General features: G+C 40.6%; 1 protein-coding gene across 12 annotated transcripts in view; it reads left to right on the top strand.

Annotated features, from left to right (window-relative positions):
- Window positions 1-20,261, top strand: part of LOC129732250 (putative fatty acyl-CoA reductase CG5065) — a 448,523-nt gene that overhangs the window by 181,646 nt on the left and 246,616 nt on the right. For 9 of the 12 annotated variants that reach the window (XM_055692945.1, XM_055692943.1, XM_055692944.1 and 6 more), the window contains 3 exons: window positions 3,951-4,115; window positions 5,815-6,194; window positions 10,169-10,836. The exons of 1 other annotated variant lie outside the window; for it this stretch is intronic. In XM_055692945.1, the coding sequence (XP_055548920.1) occupies window positions 3,951-4,115; window positions 5,815-6,194; window positions 10,169-10,836 (1,213 nt within the window). Of the gene's footprint in view, window positions 1-3,950; window positions 4,116-5,814; window positions 6,195-10,168; window positions 10,837-20,261 lie in introns of those variants that run through there. 2 more of the 12 variants (XM_055692951.1, XM_055692955.1) reach the window with 2 other exon arrangements.

Here is a 20,261-nt window from a genome sequence, read left to right as displayed (position 1 = left end):
TTTTACCTCAAACGAAGGGTACGCGGTGTGTTCTACTGCAGTGTCTATGCTACGCCACGTTGGTCTACCGACAGGTTCAATCAGATGGTCGACCAGCTAACCATGGAGCTAACGGGCCTAACGCCTTTGGTGGTGGCGGGTGATTTCAACGCTTGGGCTGTTGAGTGGGGAAGCCGCTCTACAAACCAGAGGGGTCAGATCCTGTCTGAGACTTTGGCAAAGCTCAACTTAGATCTGGCCATCGTTAAGACCAAATGTACATTTAGCAGAAATAATGCGGAGTTGATCATCGATGTGACGTTCTCCAGCCCAGGACTGATCACGAACTGGAGAGTAGACGATGGCTACAACAATAGCGATCACCAGTCGGTTTGCTATAGTATAAAAAACAACGCGAGGCGGCAAGTGACGGGTAGAACCAACACTCACGCCGTCCGTGGCTGGAAGACATCGCATTTCGCTGCCGAGGTATTCGAAGAAGCAGTGAGAAGAGAGTGCAATGGAGGCAGTTGGCTCCGCCCGACTGCTGACCAACTAGTTGCCGTACTATCGCGGGCATGCGATGCCACTACGCCTAGGTCCCGCCAACCTAGGAATGGGAAGCCATCGGCTTACTGGTGGACTGATGTGATAGCGGACCTATCGCAGTGCGTGCCTCCGTGCAAGACGGAAGATGTAGCGTGCGCGAACAGACGAACAAAGGATTGAGCGCCGCGCAGCATTCGGCTCTGAAAGATCGACGCTAAAGAGTGCGATTAAGGCAAGCAAGAGGGCCTGCTTCGGTAGGTTATGCGCGAGTGCCAATACGAACCCGTGGGGTAACGACTATAGCCTACAGAGCGATCAGCAGCGATGCTGGAGCGTATCATCGGGGGACTCTTTCCACGCCACGAGTCTAGTCCTTGGCCTCCGGCGGTTAGGGTTACGAATGAGGAACTCATCGTGATCGCCAACTCCCTAAAGGTGAGCTTCCTGCCGAATACCGAGAAACCGCCAGGGGACCCATCGGCATTTAGGCCTATCTGCCTGCTGGACACTGCGGGCAAGGTGCTTGAGAGGATTATCCTCAACAGACTGGTGAGGTACAAGGAGGGTGTAAACGGTCGGCAGGTCCACGCTGGATGCGATCCTCTCCGTTACCAAGACGGCGGAGGTAGCACTCCAGCACAAGAGAAGGAACATATGCTTTTGCGCAATCGTCACGCTCGACGTGAAGAATGCGTCCAACAGCGCCAGTTGGGACTCCATAGCGCTTGCGCTCAGGAGCATCCATGCACCGGTGTCGCTGTACAAGATTCTGGAAAACTACTTCCAGAACCCAGTACTTGTTTACAACACGAAGGAGGGTCAGAAGTGCATCCCAATCACCGCAGGAGTTCCGCAAAGTTCTATCATAAGACCGGTGTTGTGGAATGTCATGTATGACGGGGTGTTGAAACTGAAGTTCCCTGTAGGAGTTGTGATCGTCGGCTTTGCAGTCGATCGAGGAGGTCGAGTTGACGGCCGCGCACTGTATACGCAAGGTCGAAGACTGGATGCACTCCAGGAAACTACCATAAGACACCATAAGACGGAGGTCACGGTTGTGAATAACCGCAAATCAGAGCAACAGGCGGTGATCAGAGTCGGAGACTACACCATCACCTCAAAGCTATCTTTGAAGCTCTTCGGGGTTATGGTTGACGATAAGCTCACATATAAGAGTCACGTCAACTATGCTTGCAAGAGGGCTTCAACGGCTATTGCAGCACCATCTCGAATGATGTCGAATAGCTCAGCGGTGAATGCCTGCAAGCGTAAACTTCTTGCCAGCGTGGTTTCATCCATACTTAGGTATGGAGGCCCAGTGTGGTCCAAAGCGCTAGCTACTAACAGTTATCGTGGTGAACTGGAAAGTACCTACAGGCTCATGTGCCTGAGGGTTGCGAGTGCGTTTCGTACAGTGTCATACGATGCAATCTGCGTCCTGTCCGGCATGATGCCTATCAGCATAGCCATTAGGGAGGACGTAGAATGCTTCGACACAAGGGGCATACGAGGTACCAGAAGATCACTATCGATAATCAGATGGCAGCGGGACTGGTCCAATTCCATGAAAGGTAGATGGACGCACCGACTTATTCCGGTGATATCGAGAGACGCCATGGAGAAGTTAACTTCCACCTGACACAGATCCTGTCAGGTCATGGTTGCTTCAGGCAGTACCTATAGAGGTTGGGACAAAGTTGCGAAGCAGGCGACAGGTTGACCACCAACACACCAGTGTTAGCCAGCTAAGAGACTTGATAGAGCCAGGAGTTTGCACAAAACATAAAAGCCGCTCCCCGAAGCAATACTTAGCGGTCGTCCCGGGGAGTATTATGGGCTGGAGACAGGAGGGGTTTTAGTGGGTCCAGTCACTGATTCAAACCCCACACTCCCTGAGGTTGGTCACCTCAGGCGTTTGGTTGCAAATTTCCCCTCCACCTGAAATAAAAAAAACGTTCTACCGCGTCAAAAGTTCACTTGTAAGGATATTAAACGTCATGTTGGAATTGGAAGTACTTTGAACATGTAACTCGTTATCGTTTCGTTCCTTGGCTTTTGAATGCTTCGGAGAAGTTTACAACAAATGTTTCTCTCGTAGATTTCCTTGATTGGCGGTCATGTTGTCTCGTGTTCGTGTGATGTAACAATAGCGATAAAATACTAAAGCGAAGACTCTCCGAATTAAACAAACGTTCGAATTGATCGGGATATCGATCGCGACTGATTTAGATTGACCACTATTATACTCAAGCAAGGTTCAAAAACACTCAGGGACGGTTTTCTTCGTTCTATTTCGACGTGGTAAACAAATTTGGAACGCGTAAAAAGACCTCAGTGTATACGCACACTTCTTGTGCGTGAATAGGTACCAATAAAAAGTTTCATTTTATATTAAATAATAAACACAGACCGCGTTTCTCATTTTGGAACAAATGAATAATCTATTAACAGAAATCGTGTTCAGCAGTGTCAATCACATCGCCATTAGTCACCATATTAATTCTTCGCAATGGAATGAATAAATTATTCGATACGCCATTATGCACAATCACCGGGTTCAGCATCATTCTACAATATTATCCATTTAAAAGTTTGATGCTTACGTCAACGATGTGTTTTGCAACTTTAATTCGACAAGCTGGCTTGTGTTTAGAAAGTCATGGATGCTGGATGATTGTTGATTTTTGCTCCTGGATATTAATTTTCAAAATTGACCAAAGATGCTCGATTGGATTAAGCTCGGGAGACTGTGCTGTGCTGGCTTCTCCATAACATGCTTTTCCTTGAACCACTCTCTGGAACCAGCTTTGATGCATGCTTCGGGTCTTCGTCTGTTTGGAACGTATATCTGCGTCGCAACTTTGGCATTTGTGTAGACGCTTATATTTCCACTTCAAAATGTCCAAATAAACCTCCTTTGTCGTGATTCCATCGATGAACTCAAGTTCTCCAACGCCGGATGTAGCCATAGATGCCCACACTATGACTATACCTGCAGAAAAAAGTCCTGCTTAGTTGTTTGAAAAATCAATATTGGTGAAGTGAATTACCTCCCCGGGCATGGTTGTAAGCCACAAACAGCCTGTTTTCAAACTTTCACCGGTTCACCGCAATTTTCTTGAGATATCATCAGACCCAATCAGCATTACAATTATTTTGGCTAACACACTTGAATTTTTTTGATATTTTTTTTTGTGGTCAACTGTGGCTTCTAAAGTGCTACTCTGCTCCTGAGACTTTTCTTATGAAGGAAATTTCGTACGGATCATGTGTCCATGACAGCAGAACACAATGTTAACATTTAAAAAAGTTGCAGAATACACACTAAAACTCCACAAAACACACTTAAATTGTAGTACTCGGTTGGGGGTGAATAAACTTTTTTTCATACTGTATATAATTCTAAAAATTTCATATTGCAGTGAATATATGGATCTTTCTCGAAATCAACTGTTGCTGAAACAATTAGTAAGACGTAAAGGATTACCTGTTCTCGATAATATTCCGCTGGCGCTAGAATACATAAAAAATATACTGTCTGGAAAGCCGTGTCGAATGCATCCGCAGAATATTGCTACAAGATTGATGTAAGTTTTTGAGCTGAATAATTCGTATTAATGTGATATATGTTTTTTTAAATTGTTTTTATAGCGTCAACCGTTGAAGAGCGCGAGAAACTATAACTGAAAAAATTAAATCCGGTGCAGCGTTACGTAATTTATTGATGCTTCTCAAGTACTTCCTGTAGAGGCTACTAACTTGAAACTTGAAAACTTGTTTGAATACTATTGTATTTGTATTTGTATTGTGGTGAACTAGTACTTTTTTAACCTGTTCGTGACTGAAGTGCTCCAAATACCAAACATCACAATTAATAGGAACCCAAATTATGTAGTGTAGGATTAATATTGTCGGCGGTAAAGTTTTATTATTAATCCATCGTCTAATACAAAAAAAACGTTTTTACACCATCTTAAAACTAAACGTATTGAAAGTTTTACTTGGTGACGATGAGATCTTTGACGTATCAATTAAACATCTCCCTGAGTGTACAATTATTTTTTAGTAAAAATTTTGAATATTTGTTTCATAATTGCATGTTTTCTCAAATTATGGAAAAATACAAATTATACTCCAATTTTAAAACCGGATAAGAACCCAGCTGAAGTTTTTCAGTTATCGACCAATCAGTTTGCTTTCTTCGATAAGTAAAATTCCCGAAGGCTGTTTTACTGGAGTTGCTCTTGTAGACGCAGACAAAAAAATCGACAGTGTTTGTATTAATGGTTTTGCGTTGACACAAATATTTCCGTAAACAAAAGTCTTCGTATCATATACAGCCGATTGAGGAGAAGCTTAGATATTTTTTTCTCCCTATTTGCAAAAAAGGGAATATTTCTCCCAATGCTTTTAAAACTCAATTGATAGTTTTTTCTCATAAGACTAGAGTTTTATTTCTCAAACCAAACAAGTATATAAGTAAAGTGCATGAAATATATGGGATGGTTATATTCTCTTATGCATGAACAAATATTCTAACTTTTGGCCGAATAATAAACTATTGATTTACAAACAAATTTGTATACCAACAATATTACATGCTGTACCGTTCTAGTCAAATGTTGTTCAACCAGGAAGAAAACTGGTGTTTGAGTAAGAAAGTTTTTGAATTTCATTGGATTTTAATTTTTATCTGTCTTTTCGTAAAGAAAGGTCAAAAGACCGGAATTAGCACAGAAAGAATAAACATAAAGAAATTTGAAAATCGTGTGTAAAAATTTTAATCAAAATGCGTTAATACATTAACGACATCTGTCTTGTGGTGCCCCAGTTATTCGCTACTACGAAGGTGCTGATATTTGTTTGGTTTTTGCGTGAGAAAAAGCAGGAAAGAAATATTTTTGCTTTTGTCATCACCCACATTTTGACAATTGCATATGAGAGTTCGCCTAGGTGCGAACAGCCTTTAAAATCTCTTTCAACTTCGTAGTCGCGAATACTGCATAAATATTGCTGTATCGATATTTTATCGATATCAGTGCTTGATTTGTAAGTGACAAAAGCGCCACATAGCGGGAGCATTACCACTTAGTGGTATATGATGGTTGCAAGTTTTTATACATCTTTTGAAAAGGAGATGAACGTCTGCTCTCTGTGGAATTAGTACGTATATTATATAACCCTATATTAAGCCGTATATTTTATTGTGCTCGACCGACTCAACTAATCGCAATACGGCATTCATATTTTTCCTAATAATAAAGTTAATTTCTGTTTTTGTTTCAGATCTGTTCGAAGAACTTTCGACAGAGTTGTCGGGAAGTCCAACCATGCTATAAGTATAACTCAGTGTCAGAAAGCCCTTGTCGCCTTAGGTTACCCAACTGGAATCGCATCTATAACAACAATTAAACAAATAATGGCTTATTTTGAACAGATTAAACGAGATTGTGGAACAGTTCTTGCAACAGATTCTTTCCCAATCATGAACACTGAAGTTGGCAACAGTGTAGCGGATGAAACATTCCCAATCACCTTCGAAGGGCTATGCATATTGGACTCATATTTCTCTGTCCTCCATCAAGACATTTTGGAAACAAATTGTGTTTCACCTATCAAAGGCACTAATCTGCAACAACCTCCAATTTATTTATCCAATTCACCGGGTAATATATTAAACATAAGTTAGAATAATTAAAATAAGTTCAAATTTGTGAAATACTTTTCAACGGCCAAGCTTGTTACTATAAGTAAGGGTACTGGGGTAAGCCCTATCCCATGAGAAAAATGACTCACATGATAACAATACGGGCAACAAATTGTAGAGCATAGCTTGACATATCAATGGATGCTACTCCGTGATTGATCCGAATCAGTAAAACTGCACAGTGAATCAATTGAATGGGGCAGGGAGTGACCGACCATTCTTATTGTAAAGTAGTGAGGGGCAAAAGTAGGCACGGGGTAAGAGTACGCACTGGCTTTTTCGAATCATACGAGCAAAATAAACTGGCAGCATTGTATGAATTTGCAGCATTATAACGTCAGGTAATCACACATGTGAACACATAAGATTCCGTTTTGCTTTATGGACCGATAGGTCTTAGCTATAAACAAGGAGAAAAAAAAGATTCCGTTTTAATGGTGTGAAGTTATGAGGAAAGTTGTGTTTTGAGCTGTTTTGATCTAATTTTCTTAGTTTTAGGAACTAACATTCACTTATTCGGAAACTGCAGAAACTTGAAAACAACAGAACCTAAAAAACTCTTGTATAATTGTGGTTTGCAGGGTGAAATTGTTTTACCGAAAATATTTTGGTGTTTGTCATAAAAATCAAATTAGTTGGAAAACTTGTTGTGGGGTAAAAGAACGTATTTTTTTTTACCTTGTGCTACATTCCGATTCGGAACTCGACCTTCTGTTTATTTATACACAGACTTCGCAGCCGACTATTTAGTGTACAGCACAATTGCGGGGCTAGCGCTACGATCCTACTGACACTTACAGTCTCTCCCGAGACGAGACTCGAACCTACGACGACTGGCTTGTTAGGCCAGCATCGTACCTCGAGACCATCTGGGAGATTTAGAAGTACGTATTAAGTTTCTGTAATCGTAAGAAAAAATGTGTTTAATAACGATGTTTTTGTACAGATATTACCCGAGAACAACTAGGAATACAAGGAAAGGTGCAAAGATGGTTTTTTCAAAAGTATTTTTCGTATTTCCGGAAATCTGGTTTTTCACGAATATGCTCTGGAACTAGAGAATTTTATGGTTTTACGATTTTTTCGAAAGAATCTCACAATTATTGGTGATATGCTTTCAAAATGTTCCATCCGGAACAGATTTCCCTGGGGTTTCTAGTGACCATAGAATCCATGACAAAAAAAAAAAAAAAAAAACAAAGTCAAATACCATCCAATATTGGTGTTTTTGCAACCGGTATGATGCCCAGAAATAGAAAAATGGCCCGAACGCCGTTTTGAATTCCAAGATAGCGACTTTCGGTTTCTAGAAAGTCAACCTAAAATGTCGAACACCCCCATTATGTGTATTTCCATAATCGAAATGATGCCTAGAGAATGTAAAATGACCCCAGATACCATATGGGTTCCATAAGGTGACTTCCGGTTTATAAAAACTACAAAATACATATGAACAAATACCAAGATGGCAACTTCTGCTTTTTCGGAAACAATCTAGAATGGTCAACAACCCCCAATATGTGTAATTCTGGAAATAAAATGAGACCATGATACCGGAAATCGACTTCTGACGCCATTTTTGATTTCAAGTTGAAGGTCCATTTTCGGAGCATATCATCAAAACACCCAAAACCATGTGGCATGCATGTGAAGGTAATTTTATGAACTTTGAACCAATAATTGTAAAATTCTGTTCCAATATTCATAGAATCCTTCAGTTTTGGAACATATCCCCAGAAAACCGGATTTCCAGGAATGAAAAATATATTTCGGAGCACCGCTCTAACGCAGCTATAAGGAATCGGTGCAAAATATGCAAAAAAAAAATTAACTTCATTGAGGATAGTGATAAATACACTGTTCATACAGCACAAACTGTTGCCCCGCATGTTTGGTAAAAGTTCGCATTTGAGAATTATTTTTCAAAATGTGAAATTCTCATGCTACGAACAAAATTCGAAAACCTCTGGTACCACGTTTGGAGACAAAAGTTTCATGTACCGCTAGGAAACAAAACCGAACTCTATCAAAGTTTTCTCGAAACAGTTTTGTTGCAAAAACAAGTGCGTACTTCCCTGGGCTTGGTGGTTGAGCTCAAATCTTGGGTTCTTATAGCTTTATAGACCCAAATTCAAGATAGAGCCACAAAGTTGTTTCAGCTTTGACAGCCCAAGGGTGCGTGCTTCCGGGTGGCGGATAGGAGCTAAGGGAGATCATGAGAGTGAGATACCTATGTTGTAGCTCTTCCAACTCTGATCTCGGCAGTCTCCTATGTGGGGAGGATTCATGACAATATTAATTGTGTAAAGTTTTGGTGAATTCTCTTCACACGTGGACCAGACCACATTGTGCAAGCTCTGTTCTCATCTAGAAAGTGACAAATACATACTTCTTAATTCTGTGCAGTTGTAGTAGCCGTAGTATGTGTTGTGAGAAGCGGTGCGCAAAGAGAAAAGCAGTAAACCCGGCAACCAGCTGCGAATGTTTTATTTTATTTGAACAGTTCTAGTAAGTCAGATTTAACTTCGCATGACTCCAAGTACGCACTGGAAGGGGTCATGAACTTCGTAAGAACAAATAAATTCGATCGGCTTCTGATGGGATGGAGCGGGGAGAACTTAGTTTTGGCCTTCTGCTATCAAGTTTAGTTTTTCCCACGCAACGACACCCTACTCTTATATGTTTGTGTATGTATATGAGTTCTGATGTATATGTGTTCTTTTTTTTGTAAGATTTGGACCACAGCGACCATTATTTTGATCTTTTGTAGTAATATGTGCTCTTATGTATATATGTATGTATGTGTTTTTTTATGTGTATGTATGTATGTATGTATGAATGTTTTTTTTTCTAATATATATTCTTACACTAACACATTACTGAATTTGTAAAACCCTTTAATGACAGATATCTCTCCTCATCTATGTCTACTTCTTCCTTTCCTTTCCTATCTGCAACTATTATCACTGTTACTTCGACTATCCCCTATATTCAACAACTTATCTCACTATCCGGCAGTCCCAAGCAGGACTCATTAGACCCCTGAGGTTATTATTCTGCGATGCCAGATCTACATCTCTCTCCTGGTACAGCATGGAAAGTGATTAATCACTGGAGACTTGGCCCTACGGCCCCCTTCTGCGCCCAAAAACGAAAACGAAAAAATAATTAGGTGCGTACTTTTGCCCCTCACTATTCTACAAGTTTTACTTTTCAATGATCAATAACGGCGCAGGCCTTGCAATCAGGTGGGAAGTGGGAAAGAATATGTTAGCGTGGTATTTGCTGTTTGGAGATCGTGAATACCACTGCAAGGAGATTTTTTTGTTAGTAGGGAAGGGTAAACGTTAGGATTCTATCTATTAATTCTATCGATTGCGAAAGCGACGACGCGCGTCTATTTCTACCCAACCCCAGCGACGTACAAATGTTCATGCAAGTTATTTCATTTCGAAAACCGAGCGATCGGAATGTGTATCGCGGTTCTATCGGATGCGAGAGCGACGTTGTCTCAGAAGCATATAAATGTTCTTTACCCCATCGTAGAGAAAGCAAACAGATTAACGATAAGAAGCCTGAGAATAAACCCATGCGTAAGTTCTTTAAAATTAAAATGGCCTGCTTGTAACAAGATTCGAACTTACGACAATCTGGTCATCCAAGCAGTACCAGCTCCCTTGTATAGACAACGAATTGTATAGCAGCGAAAAAGCATTTTGATCTTTTGACATAAATAAAAGTATAAGTTTCACATTTCAAAGCTTCCACCAACCCAAAACGTTACATGTTTATGTCAGTTTTCGCAGAATATATCCCAGTATAGTGAAAAAAAATGTAGTTCTACGTCAAAATTTTGCATATTTTTCTTGGTTTAAAAAAGTTTAATTTCTTAGCGCATATATCCACCATGTTATTACATATTTTTCATTTCAGAATGGAACCATCGTATTCCTTCTTCCCCTACCGCAGGTCCGTTATATGTAACTGAAGACGCAGTCTTGAAATACTATTCGGCCAACATACCAGAGTACAGTTCTATGGATACGAGGACAGTAGCGAAATGCACAAAAAACAAAACTCAACAACTTTTACATGATTCCACACACTCTGTGAGAACAATTAATGATAACTACTGTCACAAAAACAATCAAAACCATCATTTACTTCAAAACAACCAACAAAGCACCGGTCAAAAACAAAATATATTGTCGAAAGCTTTGGAATACGATAAGCATCAATTTTTAAAGATGCGTGATGTATATTTAGGAGGAAGCTGTTGGTTGCTAACGAACTGGCGTCAAAAATATGCCTTTCCGTATCTCAGATCGAAAAATATTACATTTTATACATCAAGCTTTTACGAAGGACACGATATTGCAGCCAGTATGGAGACTGCTTCAGAAACAGGGGAACAAAATGAGAATGTATCAATGTTTAACCCTGCTCTTCTAGATTGCAGCCGTGTTCTGTTGTTTGTGATCACTAATGAAACAAGGTCGCTCGGAGCAATGACTATGGCAGCACACTATATAGGCATGGGTTATAACGTTATAATTTGCGTTCAAATGCTTTCGAACGGATGCCTTCTAAGAGGAACACAGGTGATATGTTTTTTTAATATTTCACTTTAAAGGATAACGTGTGTAGTGACTTAAACTGAAAATATTTCATAGTGACAAACGCGAAAAAAGTGGTATGCTGCATGTTATCGATTTGGCTAAGTTATAATTGACTTTTTTTACTTAAACTACAATTATTTGACACGGCACAATGCAAATTAATAATAGAGTCATTCCATGCTTCAGACCTGAGACTTCAGACCTCCTTCGATTTTGGCACGTTTCGTTTTAAGCACGGTTCAAGGAGGCAGAATTCGAACAAGCCGTATATGAAGCACTTGTAGAGATACTCTATCTCTACAATTTGTCTTAACATTGTATTGTTGAAATTGCCATAGGTACAGCGAAAAAGTCAGGCCAAGCTTGTAAAACCGGAAAAGCTGCTTCTTGGTACCTACGAAATTAACACAACTCTGGCTATGGAACTATAGCAATTTCAACATTACAATGTTCAGACAAATTATAAAGAAAGAGTGTCTCTACAAGTCCTTCATATACGATATGACTTGTTCGAATTCTGCCTTCTTGACAAAATATAGCCTAATGTGCATTCAAAGAGGAAAAAAGCCCAACCAAGCATGTTCGCCGGTGAGTAACGTATATTCAATTTCAACAAAACCAGTATACAGGGTTTTAGGGAGCTCACTTAAAATCCTTTAAGGGGTGATAGAGGACCCTTACTTTTATACTTTTATTTACTTTTATGGCGACAGATCATTATGATCCTATGCCGAATCCAGAATACGTCTCCACAAAACTCGGTCTTGGGCTGCTACTCTCCAGTCTCCCCTTATACCCGCTGCTCTGGCATCCTCGTCGACAGCACACATCCAGCGCGTGCGCGGTCTGCCTTGAAGTCGTCGGTCTCTATCCGGTTCTCTACTAAATATTATCTTTGTTGGTCGCTCATCCGCCATCCGTGCTACATGGCCAGCCCACTGTAACCTGCCGTGTTTCATCAGCTTGACAATATCAGCGTGTTTGTATATTTCGTACAGCTCGTGATTCATGCGCCTGCGCCACACCCCGTTCTGTAGTTTGCCTCCGAGTATTGATCGCAGGATTCTACGCTCGAAGACCCCAAGCGCTCGTCGATCGGCCTCCTTCCACGTCCACGATTCATGTCCGTAGAGCGCCACCGGGAGGATCAGAGTCCTATAGAGCGCAAACTTCGTACGGATCTGTAGGCTACGGGACTTAAGCTGGCTACGCAATCCGTAATAAGCCCTATTCGCCGCCGCAATCCGCCTCTTCACCTCGCGGTTCACCTCGTTGACAATTGTCACGAGAGTACCAAGATAAACAAATTCATCGACCACTTCGAAAGTATCCCCATCCATCTTCACCGCAGCACCAACACCCGTAGAACTACCACGCTCTCTGCCAGCCACCATGTACTTCGTTTTAGCAGTGTTTCTGATGAGTCCAATTCTCGCAGCTTCCCTTTTGAGAGCCGTAAAGGCCTCCTCAACTGCTCTACGGTTAACACCAATTATATCAATGTCGTCCGCAAAGCCTAGAAGCATGTGAGACTTAGTGATGATGGTGCCGCTCCTCTGCACACCTGCCCTTCGTATTGCACCTTCCAAAGCTATGTTGAACAGCAAGTTCGAGAGCCCGTTACCTTGCTTCAGGCCATCCAACGTCACAAACGCGTCCGAAAATTCGCCCGCTGTCCTGACGCATGATGTGAAACCGTCAAGCGTCGCACGTAACAGTTTAATTAGTTCTGTTGGGAAACCATGTTCTAGCATTATTCGCCAAAGCTCGTTGCGTTTCACTGTGTCGTACGCCGCCTTAAAGTCTATGAACAGATGATGCGTCTGCAAGTTGTGTTCTCGAAATTTGACGAGAACCTGTCTCAAGGTGAACATCTGGTCCGTTGTAGCTCGCCCCACTCGAAAACCGCATTGGTATTCTCCAACAAAGGCTTCCTGCAACGGCCTCAGTCGCTGGAACTAGATACGGGAGAGAATTCTGTAAGCGGAACTGAGGTGGATTATGCCTCTATAATTACTACAGTCGAGCTATGTCCCTTCTTGTGGCATATGAGTCCTTCCAACCAGTCCGTAGGTAGTTTTTCCTTAGACCATACCCTTAGGATAATCTGGTGAATTGCACTACACAGCCGCTCGCTCCCAACTTTGAAAAGTTCGGCCGGTGAGCCGTCCTTCCCAGCGGCTTTGTGGTACTTTTGCTCTTTGCAAGCATTCTTCACCTCGTCCAATGTTGGTGGGTCCACAGCTTGTCCGTTCTAATTTCTATCCTGTTCCCTTCGACGACTCTCCTACCTTCCTCACCGTTCAACACCACTTCAAAATGTTGCTTCCAACGCCTGGTCACCTGCGATTTATCGGTATTCACGTTCCCCTCCTTGCCATTGCACATGGCAGGTACTGGCACAGTCCGGTTCCTGATTCCGTTGATCGTTCTATAGAAGCTTCTCGTGTCGTGCCTGGTGAAGTAATTCTCCGCCTCCGCGAGGACGCGATCGTAGTACTCACGTTTCTTACGGCGATCCCGGTATTTCTCCCGCATCTGACGCGTTACACGATTAGCTGCTAACGTGTTGGCGTAGGCTCGGTTCTTCTCGTCCGTCAGCTCTAGGCACTCAGCGTCGAACCACCCACTACGCGTAGTTCCCGTTGTCATGCCTATCACTTCTCGCGCTGTTTCGCTGACCGCATCATGGATGTGCTTCCACTGCTCGTTCAGGTCCACTCCAGTTGGTTCACCGATCCGTCTATCAACTTTCCGAGTATACTCTGCAGCAACTCTTTCCGCTGATAATCTCTGGATGTCCAGATGTATCTTCTTCGCCGATCTCGATTTAAATACATTGGACAACCGGGCGCGAATCTTGCCTACCAGGAGGTAGTGATTCGAGTCGATGTTTGGCCCTCGAATGGACCGATATCTATGACGTCTGAAAAGTGCCGGCCATCGATCAGCATGTGGTCGATCTGGGAGCAGGCCTCTCCATTGGGGTGTTTCCAGGTGTGCTTCCGAATGTTCAGACGTGCAAAATGGGTACTACAGATGGCCATTCCCCTGGCCGCGGTGGATTTCACTAACCTCAAGCCGTTGTCGTTGGTGGTAGAGTGAAGGCTCTCCCTACCAATAACGGGACGAAAGAACTCCTCTCGTCTGACTTGTGCGTTTGTATCTCCGATGACGATCTTAACAGAATCGTGCTGTGGGCACTCTCCATACGTTTTCTCGAGGAGCTCATACAACTCCTCCTTTACGTCATCGGTTTTACCGTTTGTCGGCGCGTACACGTTGATAAGGCTGTAATTGAAGAATCTGCCCTTGATCCTCAATACGCATAGACGGTCATTAATAGGCTTTCACCTAATAACACGCTTCATTTGGTTTCCAAGTAGCACAAAACCGACGTCCCGTTCCGCTCTATCGCCGCCACTGTAGTAGATGTGATACTTGAAAGATGTGCCCGTGATCGGATCAACCGCCCGGAATTTACGTTCTCCGATTTAGGCCAACGCACCTCTTGTATGGCTGCTACCTCCACATTTGCCTTCCGTAGCTCTCTGGCATGCTGCCTTACTAGGGCTGCGATGCCTAGTCTCGCGACGAGGCCGCCGCACAGAGGAGTACCTAGAACAAAAAGCTGGCCAAAATAAGAAAAAAGTTTTTTGTCGCTTTTTGGTGCCGCTATATTTTTTCCTGCAGCTTAAATAAATGATCCACAAAATGCCATCACTCGATGAACGTTAAACGGTATCATCATATGCTGGGAGCGCTGTAAACATTGACAAATTTTCAAGCATTTTTTTGGGAATCGAACCATTTATAGTAACAAGTTGTGCCAGGCATAAAAAAAATGACAATTGATCAAAATTTTGCAGCAAATGAGTTCTTCATGTTCAATGCTAATAAACCGGTTGATAGAAATTCCGAAATTTCAAAATTATAGTTACTCTTAAGAAGTTTTAGAAATTAGTGATTTTTACGTACTTTCGAGCATTTTCAATATTAAAAAAGTTATCAAATCTCGCGGAATCCTATCATATAATCATCGGAGGAATGGAAGTTCATAATATCACGAACACATCCTCGCAAATATCTCATCCGGTAACGCCGGATTGGCATTTGCGACCCGTTTGAAAAATGTTGTTTTTGACGAATTTTGACGCTAAGTGTTCACGCATACACGGGAAATTAAAAAAAACCTGATGGGTACACTGATGGGTGCCTACCTCACGCTTAAAACAGTGTTTCAGCTCAACAAAGATGAAATGAGATTAGTTTAGTGAATGAATTTCAACTAATTTAAGTTAACTCAAAAATAACTTGATGCACAGAATCAATAATCCAGGTAAATAACACTCCGTACAAAAGGCTTTTTCCAACCTACGTAGGTTTCACGAGGCATCATATAATTTGTGAGCATCAAATTGATAGGTCTAAATGAAGATATTTTACTACATCATTTTTCTGGTAAATTCTTATATTTGTTTCGCTGCCCGTTTTGCGAAAACAAATCATTCGAGCGTATTACTTCATCTGATCACTAACATTAATGAAGACACATAGGCTATGTAAATGTAAACATTAAGTTGTGTGTGTGATACTTAGAGTTACTTTTTGATATAATACTCGAACCAGCCACTTCCACTTCTCACTTAAATATTTCCCAAAATATTGCTAAATAGCAGCGAAAATAATTTTGGCCAGGTTTTCACTCGAGTTACTCCTCTGTGCGCCGTCTTGGGTGTAGCTGGCGAGACAGCACATTTCATAGTTAGCCGTCCGCTCCGGATCAGTCGCTGTTTGAGCCGCTCTGACCTGGGGAACAGACGCTCAGGCAAGCTGCTCTCCAAGGAGAACAACTCCCCCTTAGATAGAGGACCATATTTGATGAAAATAAACCTTCTACGCATATGGCAAAAATTCAATTACTGCAGAGCTCCCGCATAATCAATAACCATAAATGGATGATAACCCATATGATTTAACTATAGTCCATACATTCCGGACTTTATCCCGAACTAGTTGTTAGGCACGTTTTATGGTTATTGATTATGCGGGTTATTCACTTTTTCAGTTTTCGGTTATATTTGCCTAAACGAGGTCTAGCACAAGAAGTATGATAGCTAGCTCTATTCTGTAGGTTTCGGTGGAAAGCTGAGAAAATTTCGTAATCAATAGTGTTTTAAAAACGTTCAACTAGAGAAAATAAGAACCACTTAGAAAGGAACAAATGTGAAATCAAATGTTTTTTGAGAACTAAACTGCAATTTTCTTTCTGTTTCTGAAATGTGTAATAAACATGGGATTTGTTATTAACTGAATTAAACATTGAACTCTACTCTACAAGTTGTTCTTTGACATCAAGCATATAACTCTTTCAGCTTAGCTGCTATTTCACTTACACGCTCCCTCAATTTCACCCTAAACTGAGTAACATCTACTCTGTTTTGTATTTATGCAAAATGTCAAAAAACTGAGTTAAGGCCTAATCAAAATGGATACGTTGCGGCTGCGTTTGCGGCAATTTGACAGTTAGCCCATACATTTTCTGTCAAATTAACGTCAACGCAACGCAAACTGAAAAAGTGAATAGCTTTGCAGTAGTTCAATTTTGGCCATATGCGTAGAAGGATTATTTTCATCAAATAGGGTCTGATCGCGCACGGCCCTACGTTGTGTTCTATTTTTCGCCCTTTGGCATCACGAGTGGGGCAATTGAGCCCCGAGGAAAGTTTTCTTTCCCATCGCACGACGAACGCATTGCTCACTTAGCTACTGTACATTTATTCTACTTTGTATAATATTTACAATGGGGCAGCGTGGCGGCGCTGCCGCCGCTTGCTTATCAACTAACTACAATGAAAAATAGCGCTGCTGTGGAGAGCGCTTTTATAGCCTGCCTCTCGGACGGCAGCATTGTCGAGCCAGAACAAAGCTTGAAAGCGCGCGCAAACCAGCGTCGCTTGGGCCTCAGCTGGTCACTCACAATTTACAGTGATCCCCAGCTGAGGCAGGAGTTTCTGTGCGAACAGGGTCCTTTATCACCTCTTAAAGGATTTTAAGTGAGCTTCCTAACACCCTGAATAAATGTTCGATTATGGTACAAAAACAGCGCGTTAGATTGGTATCATGCTCTTAGTGCTAAATTTTCAACATTGTTATTTCAGCCGTTGCGGAACAGAGTGGTCTATGTGCCATCGAGCAAATTTGTCAGGAGAAGCAGTTTTCTGAAAATCTCTGAATAAAATTCAGTTTAACGGATTCTTTCAAACAAAATGTTCTAATATAAAGGTTATGAAGTGGTTTAACATGTGAATACATGAAATTATCATTTTTTGGGCGAAATAAGTGATTTTACCATACCAATGTACATAGACCACTCTGACTTCATATATATTTCACTGGAATCCTCGTATCGTTTCGGAACAGAGTGGTCTATGTACATAAACATTAGGGTGGGGAAAAGTGTTCGATTTTCCAGAACCAAGTTTTTTTTTGGTTCCTTTTGGGGCCCCAAACAACCTTAAACTTACCTGAGGTCGATTGGTTTTGTCTCCGCTTGGCGCATTGCATTTCAAATTTGGATGAAAATTTATATGGTAAAACCTACTTTTTTGCATTTACCTTTCTAGAGAGCTCAATAATGCTCTAATAATACACTACATTATGTTAAAGTATAGTATTTTAGATGCCTAACAACTTTGTAGAAGACACTGAAGAGCTAGAATATCCCTAAGAAGAGCTATAACTGTTCAAAGGGGAGAATGTCGATTTAAATGCAGAAAATCTTGTTTTCTGCCAACATTACCAATGTACCGGCGCACAGTGCGTTGAATGTATGGGTACGCGGGACAAAAATCAAAACAGCCATTCTAGTTTTTTTTTCTATTGGTGTGACACGAAAAATGTTTAGTACCGATGAGAGCTACTATTTGCATAATTGACGAATGTCAAATACATAATCGCCAATATGTCTCAAACGCCATTTTTTTGTACAGAACCATGAAATGATAATTTTCCAAGAATACTATCCATTTAGAGATAAAAGGCTTGAAAAGCATATTCAAATAATTTATAGGCGATGAAAAAGTGACCTAAACGCCAGAACAATTAGTTTTTACTTCTACTTTTATCCAATTCCCTTTTAATTATGTTTATATGCGGTTTATTGCTGCAAAACATTTGGACATCATTAATCCAGGCATTTTTTATGTGTTTTACACATAAATTACGTGTTATACATAAAAATAAGGGACAGATGTACGATAAATTGCACTCTTGGTTCCGGACGTATCATTCGAAAACGCGAATTCCGGTTGAAAGAGCAAACTTGAGCAATGAAAATCACTTCCAAAGTTTAAAGGATATTCCAGATAAGAGGAAAAAGTGAAATTCAGAGAGGTACTTTGGGTACTTTTTTTGACGATCGATTTTAAATCGAAAATATCTTTTCTCTCTTAGCATAAAGAAGCACGACCAAGAAGCCTTTAACTTCCACATGTGCTACGTTATGTCTCAACAGTAACATTTAGAATGTAGTAGTTACATACCTCTACCGTTGCCATTTTGGTTTTAACTTGAAAAGATATAAAGTTTATTGAAAAATTAATTTGAAAACTAAAATTTTTTTTTAAAATAACGTGTCACTTGAATAGTTCAAACCACTTCACAGTAGATGCGTTTCATAATCGTATGGGTGAACTTACGAGGTTAATAATATCATTACATCATGTCTCAAACATGCATAAAACATGTCAGCATATAAAATTGATAAAATTTTAAATCCCCTTTTTCGATTTTTGTCTATGAAACGTTGCACTGTGCGGCGTCAGTAGGATTCCCATCAGAAGTAATCTGTCGTAACGAGTTTATACACTCAGTTAGACCAAGCAAACAAATTCAGGTTAATATTCTAGGCGTGAATAGAATCTACAACCTGTTTCAGAGGTTACTTCTGATGGAAATCTGACTGACAACATAAATTTCGACATACTCAACTTTCAACAGCTCTAGTATTTTTTTGGCACACCCTAGCTCTTTAATGTCTTCGACCAAGTTGTTAGGCATCAAAAAACCTACCATTTGAAGTCATGAAAGCTGTGGTTTGGGCCATTTTTAGCTCTTTAGAATGGAAAATGCAAAAAAGTTGGTTTTTTTCATACAAATCTCCATATAAATTTAAAATGCAATGCGCCAAGCGGAGACAAAACCAATCGACTTCCGAAAAATTCAGGATTACTTGGGGCCCAAAATATAACAAAAAAAACTTGGTTCTGGCTTTCTGCTATCAAGTTTCGTTTTTTCCATATAACGATTCCCCACTCTAATAAACATAAATAAAAATAACGTTAACTCGTATAAATGGCTAGTGTCACATGTTATATGATGTACATGGCATGTCACATGTAACATGTGACTTGTAACTTTACATGTAACACACCATGTTACATGTTACACGATATTTGACATGTTACATTACGTGTAACATGTTACAAATCACGTGTTATATGTTGCAGGGCAAGTGACAAGTTACATATCACATGTAATATGTTACATGTCAAATGCTACATGATGGTATTACCTAGATTTATGTACAAAGACCACTCTGTTTCGAAACAGAATGGCCATTCTGTTTCGGACGAAATTTCAACATGATATAAATCAGCTTTGAAGTTCGATTTTTCGAAATTTTTCTAGTCTCCTAACTTCAGCTTCTTGAGTAGAAGCGAATTATGTAAAAAACTCATTTTTGAAAAAAAAATGGTTTTTAGACCACTCTGTTCCGCAACTGCCCATTTGTAGCTAGAAAAAAACACTCAAAAAAAAAGTTCAGAGTGGAAATGTCAAAATACTCAAACGTTCATAACTTGTTTGTTTTTCATTTCACCATCACCAAATTTTGACAGATAGTAGTAAATAATTTCATCTTCAATGTGTAAAAAAATAGATTTTTCAAAAAGGTACTGTTTGAGATATTTAATATTTTGCAGCAGTTTGGAAAAATTGGCACAGAAAAAAAAACCGCAAATTTATTACCTACAACTTTGCTGAAGACACCATTTCAATCAAACAAGCCGTTTTTCTGATATAGAAATTTTTATCTATCAGTCATCAATTTGAATAGGGCCTTTTGAAGCAGCAGTCGCAAGTCCACATGAAGAACTGATATTATAAAATGACCTCTTTATCAAAAAGGAACAGCTGTGAAAAGTTTCAACAAAATCGGAAATGACATGCCAAAAAAAATATATTTTTTTCCTATTTATTCCATGTCCTCAAAAGCGAATTTCTTTATTTTACTGCGTCAGGGCAAATCTGCTAGGGAATAAAGAAACGACATTGCGATTTACGACGCAAGTAAGTAAGAGAGGCCAGATAGTTTTTTACGAACTAAGCACGTGCGTTGGGGGGTT

Source organism: Wyeomyia smithii, chromosome 3, assembly GCF_029784165.1.
Source record: "Wyeomyia smithii strain HCP4-BCI-WySm-NY-G18 chromosome 3, ASM2978416v1, whole genome shotgun sequence".
NCBI lineage: Eukaryota > Metazoa > Arthropoda > Insecta > Diptera > Culicidae > Wyeomyia > Wyeomyia smithii.
Note: the sequence above shows the minus strand (reverse complement) of the source record. Positions and strands in the feature narration are given on the sequence as shown.